Here is a 22111-nt window from a genome sequence, read left to right on the forward strand (position 1 = left end):
ATCGAGCCAGTCAGCAGCATCTATCTGGATTACATGCCACCTTAGCCGGCGTCGCGGCAGTAGGTGTATGTCTTTATGATCGCCGGAGTGACCGGTCGAATTCGCTTAATGATGGTCTTCTCGAGGACAGGGGTCGCGGGGATAACCTCCGCTCACACAAACCACACGTTTTGATTGCCAAGACCTGAGCAGTTGGCAACTTATCATACACAACAAAGGGAGTACCTCAATCCACTCCCCATTCCGCTGTACCACACCACCTCCACAGCATCCAACCAGCATCCGATCGAGACCGCTAGTCAGCATCGCTGCTTCCACGCAGCCTCGTCCGCTTCCATCCCTGCAGTTTACCTCCCCCTGCAGTCGCTGCCGCCCGCCGCACACGTCGCTCCAGCGCAAGCAAAATAGCCAGAGGCAGCGCAGCTAAGGCTCTCGCGCGTGCCGGGGGGCATCGCACACGCTCTTACGCGCACAGGCACTCACAACCTAGCCGACTCAACAATGTCAAAATGAGCGAGCTGCTTAGAGCCCCTTGCCGTTGTTCAGGCCGTCAGCGAACTTGGCCAGAGAGCCCAGGGCGCCCTCGCCAGTCGACAGAGCCTGCACACCGTAGCCGAAGAAGGAGACCATCGCCAGGCGGGCGTGCTTGATCTCAGCGGTCTTCAGGCGGAAGGCGCGCTCCTCGTCCTCAGAGGCCAGCTTGAGGGGGTCGAACACGCCGCCGGGGTAGCAGCGCTTCTCGGGGTTGGTCTCGCTGTTGCGGTAGAACTCAGCGCCACCGACCAGGATCACCTCAATCCAGATCAGCTGGGTGATGGAGAAGGGCAGGGACAGGCCGGCGTACGAGGCGCCGTCCAGCTCGACCTTGCCGGCCTCAACCCTGGGGTGAGGGGAAGTCCACACGGTGGGCACACGTCAGCGAGATTACATCGACGTAGCAATTATGACGCAACAACTCAAGCTCGCGCCAATGCAAGACTAGTAAACCGGCCCGACGACGGGTGTTGCTAGTGATCAGGGCCGACATGTCAACCCGAATCAGCCTGATCTACAGATCTGAACGCGCCGCACTGAACCCAGACTCACCAAGACACACCGGTGGTGGCCTCAGCCACCAGGGCGCCCAGGCAGGCAAGCATGGCCCAGCGGCCGTGAATCAGCTCGCACTCGCGGAAGCGAGCCAGGCCGAACACCTCCGAGTAGGGAGCCAGGCGGTTCTCCGAGCTAACCTCATCGGGGGTAGCCTGGACGATGGCCTCGACGGAGCCCTTGTTGTTCTTGGCAGCGTTCTGGTCGTTCTCGTCAACGCCAATCACCACGAACTCCGAGGGCTTGGACAGGCCTGCAAAAATAACGAAGACAAGATGCGGGTAAGAAAACTAGGCAAGATCAAGGCGAGGCAAAGTCCACGTCGACAATTCAACGCCAACGATGCCGCGCGCGCCGCTGGCCAGCAGCATGAAGGATCAAGACTCAATGACCACTGGCATTTGATTTGTCTAGCAGAATGCCCAGCGCAGATCGCTGCGAGGCCCGCGCGAGTGCCTGAGCGAGACTGCACACACCCGGGCGCAGGTGCCATGCTTGCGCGCAGTCGTGCCGCCCGCGAAGGCGCAGATCTAAGCGCCAGTGATCCCCCAAATCCATAATTTTAGTTCTGCAAAAAGCCCAGGCTGCTTACCCAGGGGATCGAAGCCGCGGTCGCCGGGCAGAGAGCCATCCAGCCACTCGGGGCGGGTGGTGTTCGGCAGCCACAGGGCATCGCCCTGGTACTTGCGGTAGCCAACGCCGCCCGAGCGAGTGCCGGTGGAGGTGGCAACCTTCTTGGTGGTCGCCTTAGGGGCCGGCTTGGTAGCGGTGGTGCCCGCCTTCTTCTGGGTGCCGGGAGGGGTGGGGAACTTGAACACCATTTTGCCTAGGCTGACGTTTAGAGAAACGACTGAGTCTATGTGCTACAAAGACTAACGAAACGGTGGCTCGACGAGCCTTTTCTAAAGCCCCATCTTCTCGGGGCCGCCGTACACAGATCTGCCTCATTCCTTCGCGCTCTCATGCCGGAACGACCCTCTAGCGCCGCGACAAGACGCCAAATGAATTGTATTCACTAGAGCGCTGGCCCGCGCCACCAGCGACCGTGCCGCGAGCGCCCCTTGCAGCGAGCTGGGGCCCTTTTGGCGCGCAAAATGGACCCGTGCTTGTTACAATAACTTCAACACTTAGGCGCATGTTAATGCATTGCTTCGCGTTAGGTAGCGACGGGGAAGCGAGCAAGTGTAGGTTCTACATGGCCCGACATGCGCTTGCGCGCTGGCTCCGTATCGTCGCCTCAATATGGCGTTCAGTTTTCGACACTTATAGGTGCATACCGACTTAAGCAGGGGTGCCGGGCAGGCAAGCGTGTGCGCAGCAAGCAAACGTGCAACACCGCAACACCCATCGGCGCCAAGTCTCGCTGTCTCGCTCTCAGTGTCAAGGAAGGCGGCCTACTCGGGACGATGGTGCAGTGCGCAAAACTGGAACCGCCATCTTTTTGGCTTGAGCTGGTGCGCAAGTGCATCGCTGTATTCTGGTTCTCGGGTGCACACGCGCTCGTGTTGGCAATGTGACTGCTTGGCTGTTTAACATGCGTGAGCGGTGATTCGTGAGAACCAGTCCAGGGCAGCTATGGCCTGGGGGCATGGGCTGGTGCTATCCGGGGGGTGGCCGACTCGCCTGGCGGGGCACGGAGGGGCACGGGGAATGGAGATACTTGCCCGAGCCCAATGATAGGGTCGAGTCCACCGATAGCACGCACGAGCGGGCAAGCACCGGTTCTGACCTTGAGGCCTGTGCATCCAGGCGGGCAGGTGCTGATGGTGGTGGCGGGAGGAGAGTGTTGGCGGGCTGTGTTGGGTGTGATGGGGCAGGTTGGGGATGCAACAGTTGCGCGGCGCCGAGTGTATGCGACGGCTACCAAGGTGACGTACCGCAGGATGCATGGGCCTGAGTGAGGAGAGGGGAATTGCCGGAGCCGGCGACGGAGTCGCTGGAAGGGCAGTTGGCGGCGCAACGCGTTGTGGCTGCGGGCGAGGAAGGGGCAGGTTAGGGTAGTCCCGCAGTGTGCAGCGTATTCCCAGACCCCAACAGTCAGTTGGCAGCTTCAAGGCAAGAGCGCGCGGCGGTATAACGCCTAAGTGTACCGAGACATCGCTGACATCGCTGTGGCTGGGGGTCACTGAGGGGCGGCCCGGGCGTGTCCCAGGCACGCAACCCAGAACCAATCGCGGGGGCTCACCCCCACAATCCCGCATTCATGTCCTATGTATGTGCATGTCACAGGGAACAGCGCGGGTGCGCGCCCGCCCATGCGTTGTGTGGTTATGTGGTATGTGTGTCACCGTCTTCAGATGACTCCCCCTCGGATCTTTGCGGCAACCTATGATCTTTGCGGCAACCTATGATGTGTCAGTAGTCAGTACCGCATACCCCGCCTTCCGCTCTGGTCTGCGTATACACCCTCGTAAAGCACGTCGATATCTGGGGCTCCGGGCACGAAGGCCTGTGCGTTTGACCCGGACGGCGCGCCAGCCTGTTTCACCCGGACGGCGCGGACCCGGACGCGGACCCGGACGGCGCGCGCCAACCTTCTGCCTTTCGCCACGCATATGGGGATTCTCAATCCCTCTTACCCTGCGTTGAAGCTCGCCTTTGAGGGCCAGTCCACACTCCACATCGGCGTAAGGACCCGCATGTATACCGGCATTGCCGTCATGTCACTCATAATCTGTACGTCCTGTGTCATCCACGAATTGTTCCGCTAGCCGCTTCCTAAAGCCCTTCCGACATACGAACTGAGCTGCCTGCCTGTCTCCCATGTCAGCAACACTGCGACACATCGAGCATTCGAGCTAGGGGTGGCCCACGCCACCCACACCATGAGGGGGGCCACCCCTGTCCACCATCACCACCTGCTCACCCACCTGCAATGCGCTTTTGCCTCAGTCGGCGCGAATCAGTCCTGCCACGACAACCGCTGATCGCCACCCTCATTACCACCCGCTTACTCGAACCGTGCCGCCGCCGGCTGCTACTGCTACTGCCACCAACAGTCTACCCGCAGCGCCCGCACGCCAGCACCGCGCCAGCTACAGCCAGCTGTGCGGCGAGGGTGCCAGCATTGTGTATCGGTGCACCAGGCCCCACATCATCAGCCCCACGTACAGCTGGCTCTCAATGAACTCGATGTGCGCCGTCCTGCGGGCGCGGGTCACCAGGGCGGGGGGCAACGGAGGGAGGAGGGAGGAAGGCACATGTCGGGGACGTGTGTGGTCAGTGGTTGAGCGAGGTGCTGGAGGGTTCGCATGCATGCACGGTGGAAAGATGGGCAGTCGGCCGGGGTGTCGTGCCGGCCTCCACGATGCGATATTGCAAGCCCGCTGTTTGTCTGAGGTCATCACCACCAGAACGGGGCTGGTACTGCCCGCGTCACGACGCACCTGCCAACGAGCTTTGAGAAGCTGAAGCTCTTGCTGCGCAGGCTGAAGTCCACCGACAGCCGGAACAGGTGCGTGCCCTGCCCCACGCCCGCCGTGAGCGCGCGCATCATGTCGTTGTAGCAGCGCCCACGCCGGCTGTCGCGCTCAGCCTACGCGGCAACGACCAACGGAAAGGGTTGGTGGCGCAAGGGCGGGGTCCGCATGCGGTTGCATGCCTCTGAGTGCGAGTGTTGTACAGTGGTAACGAGCACAATACATTGAAAACACAGCGCAAAGTTGTAAAGTGTTACAGAGCACAAGGAAAACGTTGCGCAAAGACTGTGTATGCGATGCAGCAAAGCGACGGTACGGTGTGTGCATGTGCGCGTCAGAGGCCTGCTGCTGTGCGCGGCTGCCGTCGGCCCCAGGCCACGCGGCAACGAGCGGCCGGCCGCTGCCAAGCACGCACCTGCGGGCAGCTGCCTATGGAGGAGGAGTGGTAGGGCACATATCGGTCCTGCGGGCTGGACACCACCACCACAAGCTTGAACACGCTGAGCGGCGACTCGTGCGCCAGGCGGTACAAGTAGCAGTCCGTCAGCTGCGGCGCGTCAGAGAACGTCAGCTGGTGCAGGCACTTGCCTGCACATCGTAAGCGGCGGTTGGGTTTGGGGATGGGGATGGTTTGAGGGGCGAGGTAGCGGGCGGCGGGAGGGCTGAGGCGCTGCTAAGGCTCATGGGACGGTTGCATGCGCATCCCCAATACAGACACGAACCGTTCCGCTTCACTCCGAAAGCACACGCGTTGCTCTGCAGCACGCCTCCTCCTTCCCACCGCCCCTGCCCCCACCAGCCCCTACCCCTCCTCTTCGCTTTGCATTGGGTTCGGTTAGGTTTGGGCTGGTATCTACAACCGCCCCTGCCGGCGCCCCTCTCACCCTTGCCGATGCTCTTGAGCAGCATGAGGCCGGTGTCCACCACGGCGTTGGTGCCGTACAGGAAGCCCAGGTGCGGCCCCGACACGGACAGGTACAGCCACAGCAGGTGCTTGTACGGCTCCACCTCGGGCTGAGTCAGCGCGGCGCGCAAGATCAGGTTCCCGATGGAGTGGCCTGCGCGTGGGTGGGTGAAAAAAGAGGGATGCGGGGCTTCATGTCGGTTTCTAAAATGCTGAAGAGCTCAGGTTACATTCATGCTTAATTAAGAAGATGGGGCGGGAAAGGTCGGTGAGTCGTCTTGGTGTGTCAGCGTTGCCGCCGGGTTTGGAGCAGCGTGTAAACCGTCATCCGTGAGATTCCGCCCTTGGCGCTACCCCTCTTGCGCCCTGTGGCTGCGGCCGGCCCCGGCGCGCGCCCCGGCACGCACCCACGAGCGTGATCTTGCGCAGCGGCCGGCGCGTGGACCTGGCAAAGGGCGCCAGCACCTCCGCCATCTCCACCGCCAGCCGCTTGCCCATCTCCTGCAGCGAGTCGTGCGTGTTGCCCTGCAGGCGCAGCGGCAGCGCGGAGCGGGCAGCATGGGAACCCGGGTAAGGGAAGGGGGAGGGTAAGGGGACGGAGGGCCTGCCAGTCGCAAGCGGCGGTGTGGCAAGGCCTCCGGTGCCAAGAGCAGTGCACATACCGTATGCTTCCGTCTCACCGCCACGGCCCTTGTGCTCAGGCGCCATGAGGCCGACCCGAACCAGACCTGCCAACCGCCCCCTGGGCACCGGCCCACCTCGTTGGTCTTGCTGCTGAAGCACTCGAGGTAGGGGTACATGAGCATGAGGTGCGCCTTGACCAGACACAGGTCGGTGGCTGCGCCCTGGAAGCCGTGCACGAAGATGGCCACATGCGTCTCGTCCTGCGGGGCGAAATCACGAACCCAAGCCCGGGCGGGCGTGTGCGGAATGCACCAAGGGGAGTTGGATGCGGTGCTGGGTTGGCCGCAAGCGTGGGATGGTTGGCGCACGCAAGCACTGTCGCAGTGATGCAGTGAAAGGGCGGGGTTGAGCCACGTGCTATTTTGATTGCTGTTCAGGTGCAGACGTGCACAGGCCGGGCCTCAAAGACCTGTCTCTCACCCGCGGCCGGAAGTTGGCGTCGAAGTGCTGCTCGCTCTCCTGCAGCCACTTGACGCCCTGCAACAGCACCGCCGCACAGTGCGCAGGGGCTTGGCGCCACACGCATGCATCACTCGGTCCTACACCACTGGCCCCCCCTAGTTTAGCTTGGTTTGGTTTGGGCTGGTATCTACAACCCCCCTGAATGAGCAACACACGGTCCGCAGTCTGCACACGACAGTCAAACGCTGCTCATGCGCGCGCCCGCTGCCCCGCACCTGGGAGTCGTCTATGAGCAGCACGGGCTGGTCCCCGGGCGAGCCCCACAGCGACGACGTTTGCACGGCAGGCAGGGGGAAGCGCTGTGCCCGCAGGTCCTGCGCGGGGAGCGGGTAGCGGGTGGCAGGGGCGGGGGGGTGGCGGCCGGTCAGCAGCTTGTGATGGGGGGGCCCCAGGTATGGCTGTAAACCAACCGGGGGTGGGGGCTGCAGCGCTCGGCCGTACAGGTAGCGGCGTGCCGCGTGTCAACTCACGAGGCGATGCTGTGCCGCCCTGGCCGCGATGGCGTCGCGACCGGCCGCCACGTCCCACACCTGCAGCAGCGCAGGCGGTGAGCGGGATTGACACGGCGCAAAGCACACAGCCGCCCCACACCCAGCCGCACGGTGCCAAGCCTGTCAAGCACCAACTCCGTTCCCGCTCCGTTTGTGGACCCTGAACCTTTAGCCCTTGCCCCGCGTGATTGAGCCCCTCCACCTCCCTCGCCTCCTGCAGCGCGACTGTTTCCTTACGGGATTGGTTCAAAGTTAATCCCTCGCCTCCTCCGGTCCCAAAGGCTTTAGCACCTGCCGCCCCCTCCGCCTACGAAGCCTGCGCAACGCTGCACCTCAGCAACATCGCCTTCTCCCACTCCCAACTAGTCACACTTCGAACCCCGCCGCCTCCCCCACCCCCCTCCCCTCGTCCCTAACACCGGCCCAGCTTTGCCCACCACTCACGATGAAGGGCAGCACGGCGTCCGGCTGCTCGCCCTCCCACAGCAGCTTGAGGTGGCGCATCAGCTCGCGCGGCGCCGTGCGCAGCACCCAGCCCAGCACCGACCAGTCCGTGCGCGCGTCGCGGCTGAGGCCCACCAGCAGCCCGTCCAGCTGCGCCAGGGCCGCCGCCGTGGTGGGGTGCTGCTGCAGCGCCAGACGGAACTGGCCCAGGCTGGGCACGGCCACGGGGCCCTCGCCGGTTGCGGCGGCGCCGGCGGCGGCTCCGCCGCCAGCGCCTCCGGCGCCACCGATCTTCGCGAGCTGCTGCGACGCGCGGGGCGTGCCGCCGCGTAGCGGGCTGGCTGGCGCCTGCGGTGCCGGCCCGCCGCCGCCGCCGCCGCCTCCGGCGGCGGGCCACCGCGGCGGCGTGGACGGCGCGGAACCACTCCCCTGCTGCCCCACCCCCGCCGCCGCCCCCGGGCCGTGCTGCCCTGCCAGCAGCTTCCGCAGCACCTCCAGCGTCTGCGGGCTGTAGCACTCGGGCGGCGCCAGGCGCAGGGCTGCAGCCACGCGGTCGCGCGAGCGCTTGTGCGTCTCCACCAGCAGGCTGAAGGCGGCGAGCATGCGCTCGTGGCGCTCGGCCTCGGTGGGGATGGCTTGTGCGCCGTGCTGCGCGCGGGGGCGGGAGCGACATTCATGATGTTATTTTGGGAAGCGAAATTGTAGCCAGGCACAGCGATACAGCAAGCGCGTTGTTAAGGGGGTGGGCATGTCACATGTGGTGCAGGGAATAGCGGTCCATGTAAGAAGGAATGAACATAGTTTGAAAATGAAGTGCTGAGTGCCGAGTGCGGGGGGGGGCGTAGGCCACAAGGGTTCACAGCCAAGCAAGGCGCGGCCGACAAGCGGGCGAAGTGGCGGCAAACGCGGTGGGCTGGGCAGCCTGTGCGCTCAGAGCTCTCACCTTGACGGAAGGCGCCTCGAGGACCGAGTGCAGTATGCGGATGACCTTCTTGCGCAGCTCCTGCGGACAGATGAGTGCGGGCACAGGGAGCAACGGCAGGCCGGGCAGGTTGGCGGCCAGTGGCAGGCGCGCAACATACACAGCGGGCGCCCCTGCCTTTCTCTGCTCTGCACAAGCATATAACGCTGCCGCAACTCTGCGCGGCCAGCCTCGAACTCACCCGCCCGCCCGCCCGCCCGCACGCACGCACAACACACACGGCCACCAGCCCTCCGGCCCGCCCCCACCTGGTCGGAGAAGTCCACTGTGTCCGCGGCGCGCGAGGTGGACACGCGCACCACCTGGGCCGTGGCGCCGCCGCCAAGGAGGGACGGACCCGCGTCGTTGCCCCTGTGCACGCGCCAGTGCCAACACAAGGGCGGGGCCGGGGGCACCGTCAGGGAGGCCCCGGACTCAGGGGCTGCGCCCTGGGGCGCCACTGCGAGCCGGCATCGCCGTTAATATGGGCGCGAGCGGACGCCACACGTGGCATCCCGTATGCACGGCACTCGAAGCAGTGCGTGTGCCCACCTGTCCGGTGCACCCCGCCGCCCGTCGCCGGCGAAATGGCAGAGCCAGTTGCTGCCGTTGGGCCGCTGCCGCAACCTGCGGACAGCAGTGCAGACGCCGACACAACAGCTTTGGGCCCTCGTCCTCCAGCCGCCGTACAAACACTCCCACGTCTGCCATGTCGCCCCTGCCCAGCCCCCACCCACTCCTGTCCGCGTCGCCTTTCCCGACTCAGCACCCCAACCTCCAAATCCAAGTCCACTTTTGGACTGGGCATGGCTCCCCGTGTGGCCATCCCCACGGGCTGCCGACTGTGGGTTCACACGTACAATCAGGCTCAGACTTGACTTAGCCTCCGCCACCGCCACCGCATGCAAGCTGTCACCGTAAGCTAGACAGGATCAACCTAGCTGCTCACCCGTCCAGCGCCTCCCGGGGCGCGAAGCCCGCCAGCTGGCTGAACAGGCCGGCGGCGCACAGCCCGAACTGCTCGTCGCTGAAGGTGCAGCCGTAGAAGTGCGCCAGGCCGGCGGAGCAGCCCGCCAGCGTCACAGACTCGCGCGCAACGCTGCGCAGGTGGAACTCCTCGGGCACCGCGGCGGGGCTGCCGGGCCGGGGTGTGAAAGGCAGGGCAAGGGGTAGGCGGGGGCAAGTAACAAACACACACACACTGTGGCAGCCACCGCGGCATCCAGCCCAGCCAGCGCCCCCTGCCTCCCGCCCTGCCCGCCTGCTTCGACCCCACCCCCAAGGAGCCCCCTGCCCTCCTTCGGCCCCGCCCCCGCATTCAATAGACTCCAGCACCTCCCCCGCCCCCCCCCCGCGCCCCGCCTCACTTGTCCAGGTTGGCCTCCTGGAACAGCAGCTCGAACTCCAGCGTCACGTCCATGTTGGGCAGGGCCTGGAGGGGGGGGCGGGGGGTCAGTGGCGGCAGGGGGCGTCAAAGGGGCGGTGCAGGTGCGTGGGCAGGGCGCGAGGGTTTGGCACAGCGGCAGGTGCGTGAGTGCAGGGCAGTACCAAGGGGCACGACCGCAGCTGCAGCCTGACCACCCTCCTCCCAAGCACTGTACTTATACGTGCCAGCACCACTGCTGCTCACCACCCTCCTCCCTCCTCTGAACAGTGCCCCCTCCCTCCTCTACCCAGTGGCCCCTCCCCCCCCTACACTCTTCTATCCAACGTGCCTGCTATACTGCTGTTACTGGCTACGCCTTCACTTCTTGATTAAGCATGAATCTAACCCCCACTCCCCCACCACCCATCCCCCACCTGTAGGTTGCTGAGGAACAGGCGCATCTGCACCGCCGTCTGCAGCTTCACCTCCTCATAGCAGTAGCGCACACGGAACACGGCGCTGCGGAAGGAGCACGCCGCCTCGTCCACCACCCAGCCCTGCCGCTTCACCGCAGCGGCGTCCACTGAGGGGCGGGGGAAAGCGAAATGGGGCCGGGAAGGATTGCGACATGGCATGAGTAGCCGGGTGATAGCGAGAGTCAACGGTCCTGATCAGGATGAGGTGTACAATCGCGGGGCGCTCGAGACGGGAGCGTGTGTAACAGCAGCAGGCGGCCCCTCGCCAGCCCCACCTGTCTTTTGTTCATCCCCAACCTCCACCTGCTTACCTCCGCCCCCGCTAACAGGGCTCGCCCGGTCGTGCCCACCCGGCGCCGCGCCGCAGCCTCCACCGCCTGCTCCAACAGCCGCCGCCGCCGCGCCGCCGCCCACCACCCCGCCACCCGCCGCCGCCGCGCCGCCTGCAGCTGGTGCCGGCGGCGTCTGCTGCACGACCGTGTGCACCACACACGTGACGTCAGGGCTGTGTACCACCCGCACACGCACAGCGTACCAGCCCTGGCTGTGCAGCTCGATGTTCACGAACTTGTACAGTGCAACGGTCAAGTCCACGACGGCCACGAGCCCAGCACGAGAGAGCGAGGCTTCCAGCGCCGCAGCCGCCGTGCCGTGCGTGCTGCGCGGCACGGGCGCGGCGGAGGAGGTGGCGGAGTTGGGGTCGTTGTGGTAGGGGTGGTGGTTGGGCGGCGTGGGCGGCGATGTGGGTCGGGGCGATGCCGTGCCAGTGTTGGACGCGGAGGCGATGGCGGCGGCGGCGGCCGCGCGGAGCGAGGGGCTGGCGGGCGTAGAGGCGGAGCCGTGGTGGAGGTTGAGGGGCGTTTGCGGCGGGGCGTTGGCTTTGGAGTTGGTAGCGGTGTGGGGTGCCGGCGCGGCCGAGCTGGTCACCGTGGGCACAGCCACGGGCGTCACAGCGGGCTTTGACGCGAGCACTGCTGACGCTGGTGCTGATGCTGGCGCTGATCCTGCCGTGGAGCCGGATAGGAGCTGCTTTGCAGAGGTGGTTGCGGCACCGCCGCCACTCCCGTGCCCTGGCCGCGGCGGCAGCCCACCACCACCGCTGCCCCCTCCACCGCCGCCGCTGGCAGAGCTAGCGCCGCCACCACTACTGCCTAGGACTGCCCGCGCGCTGGCCGTGGCCGGCGCCAGCGGTGGCCGATGGCCTGCCCCGCCCTCACCACGCGGCGCCGGCCCAGCCGCCGCAGCCGCCACCGCGGCCGCCACCGCGGCGGCCGTCGCCGCTGCCACCGTCTCCGCACCGCTGCCGCCGCCGCCGCTGCCACCGCCGCCGCCGGCATGCAATGTCGTGGGCGTCCCCGGTGTGCCGTGTGCTGAGGAGCCGGGTGTGGTGGAGGTGGCGGGGCTGTGCATGCGGTGCGGCGCCGGCAGTGGCGCGCTGGGCACTGACCGCGACATCATGAGCCCCTGCGGCGCTGGCAAGTGCTCGGAGCTGGGCCCGGCGCCGCCACCGCTTCCGCCGCCTCCACCAGCGGAACTGGCGGAGGCACCAGCCTGGTTGGGCCCCACAGGACCGCTGGGCGCAGTCCTGGCGGCCGCCGCTGCGCCGCTGCTGGAGGTGCGCGGCGGGCCGCCGCCGCTGGCGCCCCGCTGCGCCGCCGCGTTCACCGCCGCCACCACCGCGGCGGCGGCGGCACTGCCGCTGGGGGCGCAGCTGACGGCGCCTGGTGTGCTGTTGCTGCTCGCCAGAACCCTGGCCGACTGCGCCCGCAGCGACAGCGGCGGGGGCGCGGCGCCGGACGTCAATTTGGTGTCCGCGGCGGCGGCGGCGGCGGCGGCTGCACCAAGCCCCCGCATGCTGGCACTGGAGGTCAGCGGCGGCGTGGAAGCTGACACGGACAGGCCCGAGGAGCCGCGGGTCATGCCGCTGGTGAAGCCGTTGCTGCTGGCAGCGCCAGCGCCTGTACCCGCGCTTGCGCCGCCGCTGGTGCCAACGCCACCAACTCTGCTGCCGCCGCCACCACCGCCGCCGCCGCCGCCCTGGGCGCTCATGCCGGGCGGGGCGGCGGAAATGGGAGACGGGCCAGCGCCCCGCTAGCGGGCAAGCAAGCCTGCTGCTGCTGCTGCGTACAGGGTCGAAAGCGGGCGGGCGGACTCTTGCTCCCTGGTTGTTATCGCAGCGCCGCACATAGGATATGTGCACCGCTTCACATGCATGGTGTTGCTCTGCTTGCAAGCGCACGCGGCGCAGGGTGCGCTCGACATGTGTTAACGCAAGCTCCGGTGAGAAGCACAGGGTTCTCGCAAGATAGCATCTGCACGACTTTTGTAGAGTGCATACAGCAACAGATCCGGTATGCAAAGTCTTGGTTGCGAAGAGTTCGCCACCGCATTCCCTCAAGGCTCACCTTCCTCCTGTGCTCTCCCTGGATGATTACGGCAAGGATACCACTAAATCCCCAGTGACGCTACTTGTCTACAGTTTGGCCGTGAGAAAGCTTCTGAGTAGTTGCGCGGGACCCGTTGTTTGCGCTGGTGCGATTTAATTGCGCATAATGCACTTCATCCTTGCAGCAGGCATATCTCAAGGCCCCGCCATTGCTCTCACCAGTTCCATTGCCGTGACGATGAAACTCGCTGCTCTTACCCCACCACAATTCTTACCCCATTTATGATAAGCGTTGCTGATGTGGCTGTGATATTTTGTTTGTCACAGTGAACAGCAGCTTCTATTGAGCGTGCGAGCTCATCGCTTACTAGGTGCCCTCCGAGTGCCCGCACGGACGGAACTAGCAAAACATTATGAACTCTTAACGTAGTAGCTACGACCTGGCTCGCTGGGGCGAGCTAGTCGAGCGGCAGGCAGAATGCCACTTTACCACAGCTTCGTTGTGTGCGTAGTCGTTTTGTTACAAAGCGTACTGCTGAAGGCAACAGCTCTGCAGTGCATCAGCGGGACCTGGAGCTCGTCGCTGCAGAGCTGTGTGCTGGAGGGCGTTCTCTCCAGCCGAAGAGCAGTGGGCTATGTGCTTGCCACTCCTGCGCAGCTAGGACCAAATGATGTGCTGAAGGTGAGGCGCTCGATCTGACGAGACGTTCGTAAGTAGTCGTCGTGACCGGTGGTGTTACGACCCTTGTCGGAACCCTTGAGTGGGCGTCTCTGGACCTCTGCGCGTCGGTTCAAACCCGTGACTTCCATCTCCTCATACTCCGTCACGGACTGTGTTTTATGGGGATGCCGTGGGTGGCGGGGGGGGGCAGTTGTCAGGGGCCGTGCCGGGTTCCGGTGCACCCCCACGTGTGTCGCGCGTCCCGGCCACGCTGGGGGCAGCCACGGGACGCCAACCCCTTTCCGGCCCGCCTAGAATCCGGACTTGGGTTTAAGAGCTACGGCGCTCAGTAGTTCTCTCCTGGTCCGCACGTGGGACCATGCTCTCTTTTTTACGCCTCCAGACTACCGGTATTGCGCTGGCCAGGCAGTGCAGCCTACCCGGCTCATCCGTCTCTTGCGCCCCTCCTACAGCGCCCTTAGCACAGCCCACAACAGCACCCACTGCATGGCCTCCATTTCGCACCTTCCATGCCGCTGCCCTGCGCCATGTGCGACGCTGTGTCCCCTCCCGACGCAGGTGCACGTCCGCGGCGTGGGGCCGCGCCTCACAGCTAGCCTCCTGGTGAGTGGGCTGCGAGGGAGAGGGCTGCAGGCGCTACCCAGCCCAAAAACAGGGCGGACCCCCGCCAGAACCCCCGACACAGGCACTGCCGTGGCTGGGACGGGTGTGTGCGCCGGGAGTGGAGGCGCTGGGCCCAGGGCCCTGTTCGGGGCTTGTGTCCAGCTGTCCACCATCCCGTGAGAGCGCGCTGCAGGGAGAAGGAAGGGGGCCATGCAGGGCGCTGCTACCAGCAAGGCAAGCACCTGCTAGCACCGCAGCTTCGCACCCCCATCCCCATCCCCATCTTGGAGGTCGCCACCCGTGGCCGGCTGACCCCTGACCCCCCTGCGCTTTCTGCTTTCCTCCCGGCTGCAGGTGGGCCGCGGCCGGCGCAACTCCAGCAGTGAGTACCGGCGCATAGACGCCAGCGAGCTGGTATTCGGGCTGGCGGCGGCAGAGCTGGGCGGAAACAACGTCACCGTGTACCTGGAGGTGCGGCGGCGGGCGAGGGAGTGTGTAATTGCCACCTCGTGGGGGTGCACCTCATGGCGGGCTCGTTAGCGTGTACAGCTCTGCTTATCCCCCGCCGTCCTTGCCTCCACCCAACCTCGCCGCAACGCTCCCTGCCCCAGACCTTGACCCTCCTCCTCCTCCTCATCCTTGTCCTCCTCCACCGGCGCCTCCGCCTCCTCCTCCTTGTCCTCCTCCTCCGCCTCCTCCACAGAACTACTCGCTGCTGGGTCTCCAGTTCACGGTGCTGGCGCACGTGCACCGGCCAGACGCGCTGCTGGGCGCGCGCGACTCGCGGCTGCTGGCGGAGCTGGGGGCGCAGTGCTGCCGCCCGCGCAGTGTGGGGCTGTGGTGCACCAGGTGACTGGCGGGGCGGAGCTGCTGGCGGGGCGGGGCGGGGCTGGGGCGGGGCGGGGCGGGGCGGGGCGGGGCGGGGCGGGGCGGGGCGGGGCGGGGCGGGGCTGGTGCGGTAAAGCGGGGCTTGCTTAGACGCTGCAAGGCGTATGCGGGCAATGGGCGCCAGTACGGAATGTATTGGTGCGCACCCATTCGCTCTTTGAGGCTTCTGCTTCCCTCCCGCCTCGCCACGGCCACGGCAGGCTTAACATGCTGGGCGCGGCGCTCAACGTCGCGCGGCCGGGCCACACCGCTCCCCCCGTCGGCACGCGGGGCCCCGACGTGTGCAGCTACCCGGAGGTACTGTGCTCGCAGCCCACGGGGCCGGCGATGGGGCCCGGCGCGGCGGCGGCGGCCTCGCTTTTGAAGCTGTGGATGCCGGGGGCTCTGGACTGCGACGGCAGCTGGAGTGCGCTGGCGGGGCTGGCGGGCGCTACCTCGCTGGCGTGGCTGGACGCGTCACTCAGCGCGCTGGAGTTCCCGCTGGTGAGAGCTGTGCGTGCGTGCGGCGTTTTTGGGAGGTTGCAAGGATGTTTTGGGGGGGCGCGGAGAGGTCACGGTGCATGGGGTCGCGGCAGGAGGGACCTGTGAGTGTGTGAGAGTGTGGGGAGTAGCCGTCAACCGCCTGGGCACTCCCTGCGTCTCCACCCACCACCCCTCCAACCCGCCCACCCCGCAGTCCTCGCTGTCGCCGCTGCTGGCCTCGCCGGCCCTGTCGCACGTGGTGCTCACCGACTCCAGCCTCACCGGGCTGCTATCGTATGGCAACAGCAGTAGCAGTAGCTACAACAGCAGTAGCGACAACAGCAGCGACGGCAGCGGCGGCAGTAGCAGTAGCAGCGGCGGCAGTAGCAATGACACCTCGGCCGGCAGCAGTGGGGCCGCGCAGCCGCCATGGGCGGGCTCCTGCGGGGCGCTCGCTCCTCCGGGTCGGCGGCTGCTGGCGCTGTCGGGCAACGACCTGACCGGCGCGGTGCCGGACTGCCTGGCGGCGCACGCGGGGCTGCAGGAGCTGCAGCTGGCTATGAACCTGGCGCTCACATGTGAGCGTGTGCGTGTGCTTGCGTGTCTGTGTGTGTTTGTATGTATGTGTGTGTTTGCATGTGTTTAACAACGAAACGAAGGCGCGCGTGCGTGTGTGTGCATGTGTGTTTGGTGAGTGCGGCAACGGAAGCGGGCATCGCGGTGCAGCTTGGATGTGGGCGGGAGGGAGGCGGGGGTATCTTGGCAGGGCATTATGGGGAGGCGGCAAGCGTGCCTTGTTCGCGCATCTGCCTGTTTACCGCCCGGGGGAATAGTAGTGACATCCAAGTGACATCCACGCGGCTGCCTCGGCCCCTCGCCCCCTCGCCCCGCTCGCAGCGCTGCCCGGCAACTGGTCCGGCGCGACCTCGCTCCGGCACCTGGACGTCTCGGGCTCACCCGCCCTGCGCGGCCCGCTCACCTCCCTTCCACCCGGGCTGGTGCACCTAAACGCCTCCGGGACTAGCCTAGGAGGCGGCATCCCAGCGCTGCCGCCCACGCTGTACACGCTAGACATGCTAGAGGCAGGCCTGGTGGGTGGGATAGCCGGCGCGGTGCCGCCTCCGGCGCCACCGCCCGGCCTGCCGGCTGTCGCGTCGCCGGCGGCGCTTGAGCCGCCGTCGTTGTCGGTAACCGGCGGCGGCGGCGGCAGCAGCACTGGCAGCGGGAGCGGCAGTGGCGGGGATGTGGTCGGAGGGGTTGTGGACGGGGGCGGCGGCAGTATGCGCGGCTGGTCGGACTGCGCCAACCTGACGTATGTGGATGTGGGCAGCAACGTGCTGCGTGGCGGCGTGCCAGGTGGGTGAGCGGCCTGTTCGTGGCAGGGCTGGCGGGCGAGCGGGCGGGCGCAGCGAGGGGTGCTGAAGCGGGGGGGGGGGATTGCAAAGATGGTTGGGAAAGCGGTACAGGATGCACTGAAGATTGCAGACGAAGTCGTTACCAGCTGAGCGGGGGGGGGGGGTCTAAGCCTGTACTGTCATACCGTGTGAAGCCGTCCACCTCCTGTCGGGACATCAGGTCATTGCCTCACCGGTGCGGAGCCTGTGCAACGCTGCGCCGCATCAGCATCGCCTTCTCCTACCTAGCCATGCCTGGTATCTGCCCCCTTCCCATCTCCCTTTCCCCCCCCCCCCTTCATATTTGATACACACCATCCCATGGATGGCTACCCCCCCCCCCCACTCCTCCCCGCACTCCTTCCCCCACTCCGCACTCGATTGCTGTTCCCCAAGATTGTCTGCCGTCGACCACTCCCTTACCTAATCATGCATGTCACCCCGCACTCCTCCCCCGCCCAGACCTGCCTGACTCCGTGCTGGTGCTGTACTTGGACAACAACGCGCTGAGCGGGCCGCTGCCCGCGCCGCTGCCGCCCGGCCTCATCATCCTCAACGCCTCCGCCAACGCGCTGTCCGGCCCGCTGCCGCGCACGCAGCTGGACGCGCTGCGCTTCCTGGACCTCAGCCGCAACCGCTTCTCGGGTGCGTGACGGACCGTGGGCGTGCGGCGTCTGAGGGAGCGCGTGCTGGCTTGCTTTCGTGCGTGCGTGCGGGCGTGCGCACCCATGTGGGCGGGCGTGGGGCTGGCGGGCTGCGAGTTGCGAGGGCAGGGAGAGGCGGCAGCAGCGCGGCAGCGAAGGTGTAGGAAGGGCCCAGCTCTGGAAGGGACAAAAATTAGGGTGGGGCCCCAGGGCCGGACTGCACACAGACTGGCACCTGCGGGCGTGCTTGTTGGGGCGACGTCTGGGTGGCCTCTGCCTCGGACCTGCGGGTGCAGCGGCTTCCACTGCAGCTAGCAGTTGTTTACTTGCGCAAGTAATCAGTTTTGCGGCAAGCAACCAGGTGCCCATGTCTTCGTGCATGCAAACCGGCGTCCCGCGCCGCGGCCCCCGCCCCTTCCCCCGCCGCGCACTCTCCTGCGTTGCATTAGCGATATCTAATCATGCGTCTGAATGTGCCCCGCAGGCGGCCTGCCCTCCTCGCTGGCGAGCTCCAGTCAGCTCATCTACCTCAATGCCTCATTCAACAATGTCAGCGGCACACTTGTGCTGTTCGCGTTCAAGCTGCGCAGTACGCCCAACAGCCTGCAGGTGCGTGTGACGGGCGACGTGTCAACACACGCACCTGCTGAATGTCTTCCAGCCTACCTACGCACTGCGATACCTGCCTCGCTCCTCGCATCCACCCTCTCTTGACCAGCTTTGCCTTGCAAACCCGCACTTCCTCATCCCCTTGACCCCATCTCCTCCTCCCCCAACGCCTTCGCCCCGCCGCTCTCCCTCCAGGTCCTGGACCTGAGCCACAACTCGCTGTCGGGCTCCGTGCCCTCCTACCTGTCACAGCTGGCCGTGTTCAGTGTACAGGGAGCACTGCCCAGCTTCCCGCGCGTGCTGGATCTCAGGTGGGGCGTGCGGGATTATGAGTGTGTGTGTATGTGTGTGTGTGTGTGTGTGTGTGTGTGTGTGTGTGTGTGTGTGTGTGTGTGTGTGTGTGTGTGTGTGTGTGTGTGAGTGTTAATGAGTGTGTGCTGAACGGGCTGGTGGCTGTGGTCCAGCAAAGCCTCTCGGTGTGCGAGCACCCTGATCCTCCGTTGACGTTTGTGTTCCGCCCTGTCGCGCTCCCGACGTTCGCAGTTACAACCGGTTGTCAGGCTCGGTGCCGGACTTCGTCTTCAGGGTAGGTGGCCCAAGGCGCGCGCGCGTGCATAATGTTTTGCACTCAGCACATGCCCTATGATGCCTTACCACCGCCACCTGTCTTTACCCATGTGCAATGCTGCGCCCGTTCATCACCGCCATCACCCAACACGACATGCACCGGGACCCCTGAGCCCAACACGACATACACCGGCAACCCTGAGCCCAACACAACATGCACCGGCAACCCTGAGCTCAACGCCCGCCTGTCACCCCCGCACCCCCTTCTACCCCTGCCTCTCTCTGCAGCTGCTTCCGCCGGTGGTGTGGAGCTGCCGCTGCCTGCTGCTGCTGGCGCTGAGCGGCGGCGGCAACCAGCTGACCTGCCCCGCCAACGCGCCGGCGCTGGACTCCACCTCGCTCTACATCCTGTGGCTGTATCAGGTCAACTGCATGGACGCCCAGACCAACATCACGTGAGTCGGCAGCCGCCCGGGAGTAGAATGCGCTTGCGAGTACTTGTGAACGGCCCAACGGTTGGCAGTCCTGCACACTGGAGGGCAAGCGGGCAAGAGCAGACTTGCCTCTCCCCCAACATTTCCTTGTCCCACAGCTACAACCTGGCGCAATGGCTGACGCCCAGCTTCCAGCGCCTCACCCTGCCCGACGCCAGCGCCACCGCCGGCGGCGGCAACGCCAGCACCGGCGGTAGCTCCGGCTCCTCCGGCCGCTCGCCGGGCGCCGGCAGCGATACGGGCGGCTATTGTGACGGCAGCGACCCAGTCGCCGCCGCCTCGGCGCTGTGCACGTACGGCCGCAACCCGTTCGCTAGGGCGGGCCAGGGCGGTGTGCCGGAGGCCCTCAAGTCATTTGGCTGGCAGCAGATCCTGACCATGACGACGGCGCCGGCCAGCGCGGACGGCAACAGCGTGCCAGTACAGCTGTCAAGCAGCAACTCCCGCTCGGGTGCGTACGTGGTGGGCGGTGCGGTGGTCAGGCGTGTGCGCGAACAGAGGCTCGGGTCTGAGGACGCCAGGCCGTAAGGGGCTGCATGAGTACTGGCGTGTGGGCTGTGGGCTGTGGGTGTAGGGCCTTGCTTGGCTGCGCGGCCTGTGCCCAATAGCATGCCATTCGTTGTCCCAATCCCTCATGACAAGCTGCTTGGCAATGTCGTTCCCTGTTTCGCAGACATGCCCTGGCCCCTGGCGAACATCCTGACCATCGTGTTGGCGTCGCTCACCGCCGCCATTGTGCTGCTCATAGTCGTGTACCTGTGCGCGCGCTCCTGGGTGGTGCGCCGGGAGCGGGCGCGGCGGCGGGCGCGGCGGCGGGAGATTCGCGCCGCGCGGCTGGCGGGCCAGCGGCAGGTGCGTTCCGTTGAGGCGGGGCTCCGGTGTGGGGCGGCCTGCTGCGCATGGGGTACATGCATGTTGGCATGTGATTTGGCCGCCGACCGACCTGCTTGCTCGCCTCAGTCCTGAACCCCGGCGCCTCGTGCTTGCGTGCTTGTCCTTCAGGCGTTGTGGGCGGACCGCATGGCGCAGATGGAGCGGGAGGCGGCGCAGCAGGACGGTGGCGCAGTCCAGCCGGCCACGTTAGGAGCGGAGTCGGTGGTGGATGCGGATGCAGACGCCGCGGACGGCAGCGATGCATCGATGCCCGGGGCGGACGGGGCGCGCGATAGCAGTCGCAGCACGGCAGTTGTGGTGACGGCGACTGGGTCACGGCCACATGCAGGGGCGGTAGAGCTGCAGTCGCGGCACGCGCGGGCGCCAGCAGGCGCGACCGCAGCAGCAGCGGCAGCAGCTGTACCGGACAATGCGAGCGCAGCAGCTGCTGCGCATGTCGCAGCAGGCGGTGGCGCCGGCGCAGCAGCGGTGGGCGTGTCCGCGCAGCAGCTCCAGGCCCGCGGTGGGGCGGTGCTGGTGGTAGCGCAGCCTGGTGTAGGGGAGGAAGCAGTGAACGGAGCAGTGCGTTCGGCTCAGCAAGGCGCGGGACTGGAGCAGGGTGACCTGACCTCGGTTGCGGCTTCTGCGGCAGCTGCGGTTGCTGCTGGTGTGGCAGCGACACCTGGGGGGTCAGACGACGCGTTGCGGTCCGAAGAGGTGATGCTGCAGATGCCCCCTGCCTCAACTTTCGCGGCGGCAGCAGGCGGGGGCGCGCACAGGGAGGTGGAGGCGCCGCCGAGCCTCAATGCGGGGGCGCCAGCCACTGCCGCGCAGGACGACAGGCGCGCGCGCGCGCCTCCCCAGTAGCTCGCGCTCAATGAACGCTGTCGGGTGGAGCACGTTGGCAACTACTGAGTCTGGCATGATTGTATGTGAGCAGTGTGAGAGTGTCAATGAGCGAGTGAGCGGCCCGAGAGTGATACGGTAGTGCCAGCAATTAAGATTAGCCCATGCTGCACGCTGAAGAGCTCAAAATCGGTACTAGGATGTGTCGATGCAGGATGTGTCAGAACTGAAAGCTAATGCTGCTAAGCGCACCTGAATTGTTGTGAATCATTACGCCGGGTTGGAGTTTGGGTCGTTCTCGGAATGGCGGAAGTGGGTTACGCGGGCCAGGCCTCTTCATGGGTGTGTTTGTGCTCCATCTCATGCGTCGCGGACAGGCATGGCAATGCAGCCCTGATCACCTGATGCATGGCCCCACGAGTGCCGCAGTACGCATCATACCTGGCTCTGGCCGGCGTAAGGGCGGTGGGGGTGGGGGCTCGGGGGCTGGGCTGGCGGTGGCTTCGGACACAAGGCTTCGGACACAAGGACGTGTGGTTGCGCCGACCAGAGCACGCCTGCCGCCCTGGGCCACTGGCACTTTGTCCTTATCGGATGGTTGGGACCGCAGGGGATCGCATTCATGTCTCGTTTCTGTGTTAGTCTGTTAGATCTGCTGTCTGCAGTAGGTGAAATCGGGGCTGCAGCGTCGCGCCGCGGGCGTCAGTTCCCATTCTTTGTACGGGCGGCCCTGGGCGGTCTGCCCACGCGCCACGTTTGTGGTCTGCATGTATGCATTGTGCATTGAATTGCACGTGCAAGGGATGTATGCTGAGTGTATCACGATCAATCAAGAAGTGTGTAGAAGTGTGAAACATTAGGGAGTACAGGATTGCATGTATGCATCAGGTTGACCCCACGTGCGGACACGTACGGTACACACGCCAGCCCGCCAGTCATGTCCGGCTTGGTCATTGGGCGCTCAAGCTCTTTGCAGCTTATACCACCTACAAAAGAAATCTGTAATTGTATACCGGTGCGGTAATGGCGCATTGGTGCGCGCATCCTTCCCTGCCTTGGTCATGTCTAGCGGTGCGTTTGAAAGGCCTGGATACTAAGACATCAGTGCACCCCCGAGGCCCCAACCCCCAGTACGGCACTTCGAGTGCATCGCTGCCTCTAAAAGGGAAGTGGAGTGAAACGCTGGTTAAACTGCCTCGTCTGTCACCCAGGTAATGAAGGATTGTAACCTCCACGAGAGCCACGCTACTAGCCGCTGCCACCAGCATGCTCCGTACCGCATTCTGCCCATGAACACCGGGAACCATTGCTGCACGCCATACAACGCATTCCTTCGCATATCAAGTGGAGTTCGCCCGACGTGCTTC

At 65.7% G+C, this 22111-nt stretch overlaps 4 protein-coding genes across 4 annotated transcripts; 2 read left to right on the plus strand and 2 right to left on the minus strand.

Moving 5' to 3' along the window:
- Positions 1-17: 17 nt before the first annotated feature.
- CHLRE_17g720250v5 (uncharacterized protein) lies at positions 18-1946 on the minus strand. The gene is made up of 3 exons (XM_001697141.2): positions 1682-1946; positions 1087-1342; positions 18-880 (listed from the first exon to the last, which is right to left on the minus strand). Exons 1-3 carry the CDS (start codon positions 1908-1910, stop codon positions 523-525), a joined length of 843 nt encoding a protein of 280 aa, XP_001697193.1. The 5' UTR covers positions 1911-1946; the 3' UTR covers positions 18-522.
- Positions 1947-2063: 117 nt separating this feature from the next.
- Positions 2064-3265, plus strand: CHLRE_17g720256v5 (uncharacterized protein). Its single transcript, XM_043072246.1, has one exon. The coding sequence runs from the start codon at positions 2295-2297 to the stop codon at positions 2604-2606; it is 312 nt and encodes a 103-aa protein (XP_042914705.1). The 5' UTR covers positions 2064-2294; the 3' UTR covers positions 2607-3265.
- A 132-nt stretch (positions 3266-3397) lies between these two features.
- CHLRE_17g720261v5 (uncharacterized protein) lies at positions 3398-12813 on the minus strand. The gene is made up of 18 exons (XM_043072247.1): positions 12702-12813; positions 10608-12416; positions 10255-10403; positions 9822-9886; positions 9404-9589; positions 9007-9081; positions 8724-8826; positions 8437-8496; positions 7494-8141; positions 7029-7088; positions 6774-6872; positions 6517-6573; positions 6171-6296; positions 5820-5937; positions 5393-5566; positions 4924-5096; positions 4476-4624; positions 3398-4233 (listed from the first exon to the last, which is right to left on the minus strand). The coding sequence occupies exons 2-18, from the start codon at positions 12343-12345 to the stop codon at positions 4125-4127; spliced, it is 4089 nt and encodes a 1362-aa protein (XP_042914706.1). The 5' UTR covers positions 12346-12416; positions 12702-12813; the 3' UTR covers positions 3398-4124.
- A 160-nt stretch (positions 12814-12973) lies between these two features.
- On the plus strand, positions 12974-22105 carry CHLRE_17g720300v5 (uncharacterized protein). Its single transcript, XM_043072248.1, has 15 exons — positions 12974-13364; positions 13923-13967; positions 14322-14438; positions 14671-14816; positions 15056-15338; positions 15532-15895; positions 16215-16673; positions 17174-17356; positions 17840-17964; positions 18160-18275; positions 18508-18550; positions 18820-18986; positions 19124-19476; positions 19699-19877; positions 20028-22105. The coding sequence occupies exons 1-15, from the start codon at positions 13161-13163 to the stop codon at positions 20763-20765; spliced, it is 3522 nt and encodes a 1173-aa protein (XP_042914707.1). The 5' UTR covers positions 12974-13160; the 3' UTR covers positions 20766-22105.
- Positions 22106-22111: the final 6 nt, after the last annotated feature.

The sequence above is a fragment of the Chlamydomonas reinhardtii genome, chromosome 17, assembly GCF_000002595.2.
Source record: "Chlamydomonas reinhardtii strain CC-503 cw92 mt+ chromosome 17, whole genome shotgun sequence".
Classification (NCBI taxonomy): Eukaryota; Viridiplantae; Chlorophyta; class Chlorophyceae; order Chlamydomonadales; family Chlamydomonadaceae; genus Chlamydomonas; species Chlamydomonas reinhardtii.

Bases quoted from the DNA above. Each gene is read 5' to 3' on its own strand.
- CHLRE_17g720250v5 (XM_001697141.2), bottom strand. From the start codon at position 1,910: ATGGTGTTCAAGTTCCCCACCCCTCCCGGCACCCAGAAGAAGGCGGGC. The intron at 1,343-1,681 runs GTAAGCAGCCTG...TTATTTTTGCAG, and splicing joins CCGCGGCTTCGATCCCCTGG to GCCTGTCCAAGCCCTCGGAG. The intron at 881-1,086 runs GTGAGTCTGGGT...CCCTCACCCCAG, and splicing joins GCCACCACCGGTGTGTCTTG to GGTTGAGGCCGGCAAGGTCG.
- CHLRE_17g720256v5 (XM_043072246.1), top strand. From the start codon at position 2,295: ATGCGCTTGCGCGCTGGCTCCGTATCGTCGCCTCAATATGGCGTTCAG.
- CHLRE_17g720261v5 (XM_043072247.1), bottom strand. From the start codon at position 12,345: ATGAGCGCCCAGGGCGGCGGCGGCGGCGGTGGTGGCGGCGGCAGCAGA. The intron at 9,082-9,403 runs GTGAGCAGCTAG...TGCTGTCCGCAG, and splicing joins CCCCGGGAGGCGCTGGACGG to GTTGCGGCAGCGGCCCAACG. The intron at 4,625-4,923 runs GTGCGTGCTTGG...GTTGCCGCGTAG, and splicing joins CCATAGGCAGCTGCCCGCAG to GCTGAGCGCGACAGCCGGCG.
- CHLRE_17g720300v5 (XM_043072248.1), top strand. From the start codon at position 13,161: ATGCCACTTTACCACAGCTTCGTTGTGTGCGTAGTCGTTTTGTTACAA. The intron at 14,817-15,055 runs GTGACTGGCGGG...CGGCCACGGCAG, and splicing joins GTGGGGCTGTGGTGCACCAG to GCTTAACATGCTGGGCGCGG. The intron at 17,357-17,839 runs GTGCGTGACGGA...TGTGCCCCGCAG, and splicing joins CAGCCGCAACCGCTTCTCGG to GCGGCCTGCCCTCCTCGCTG.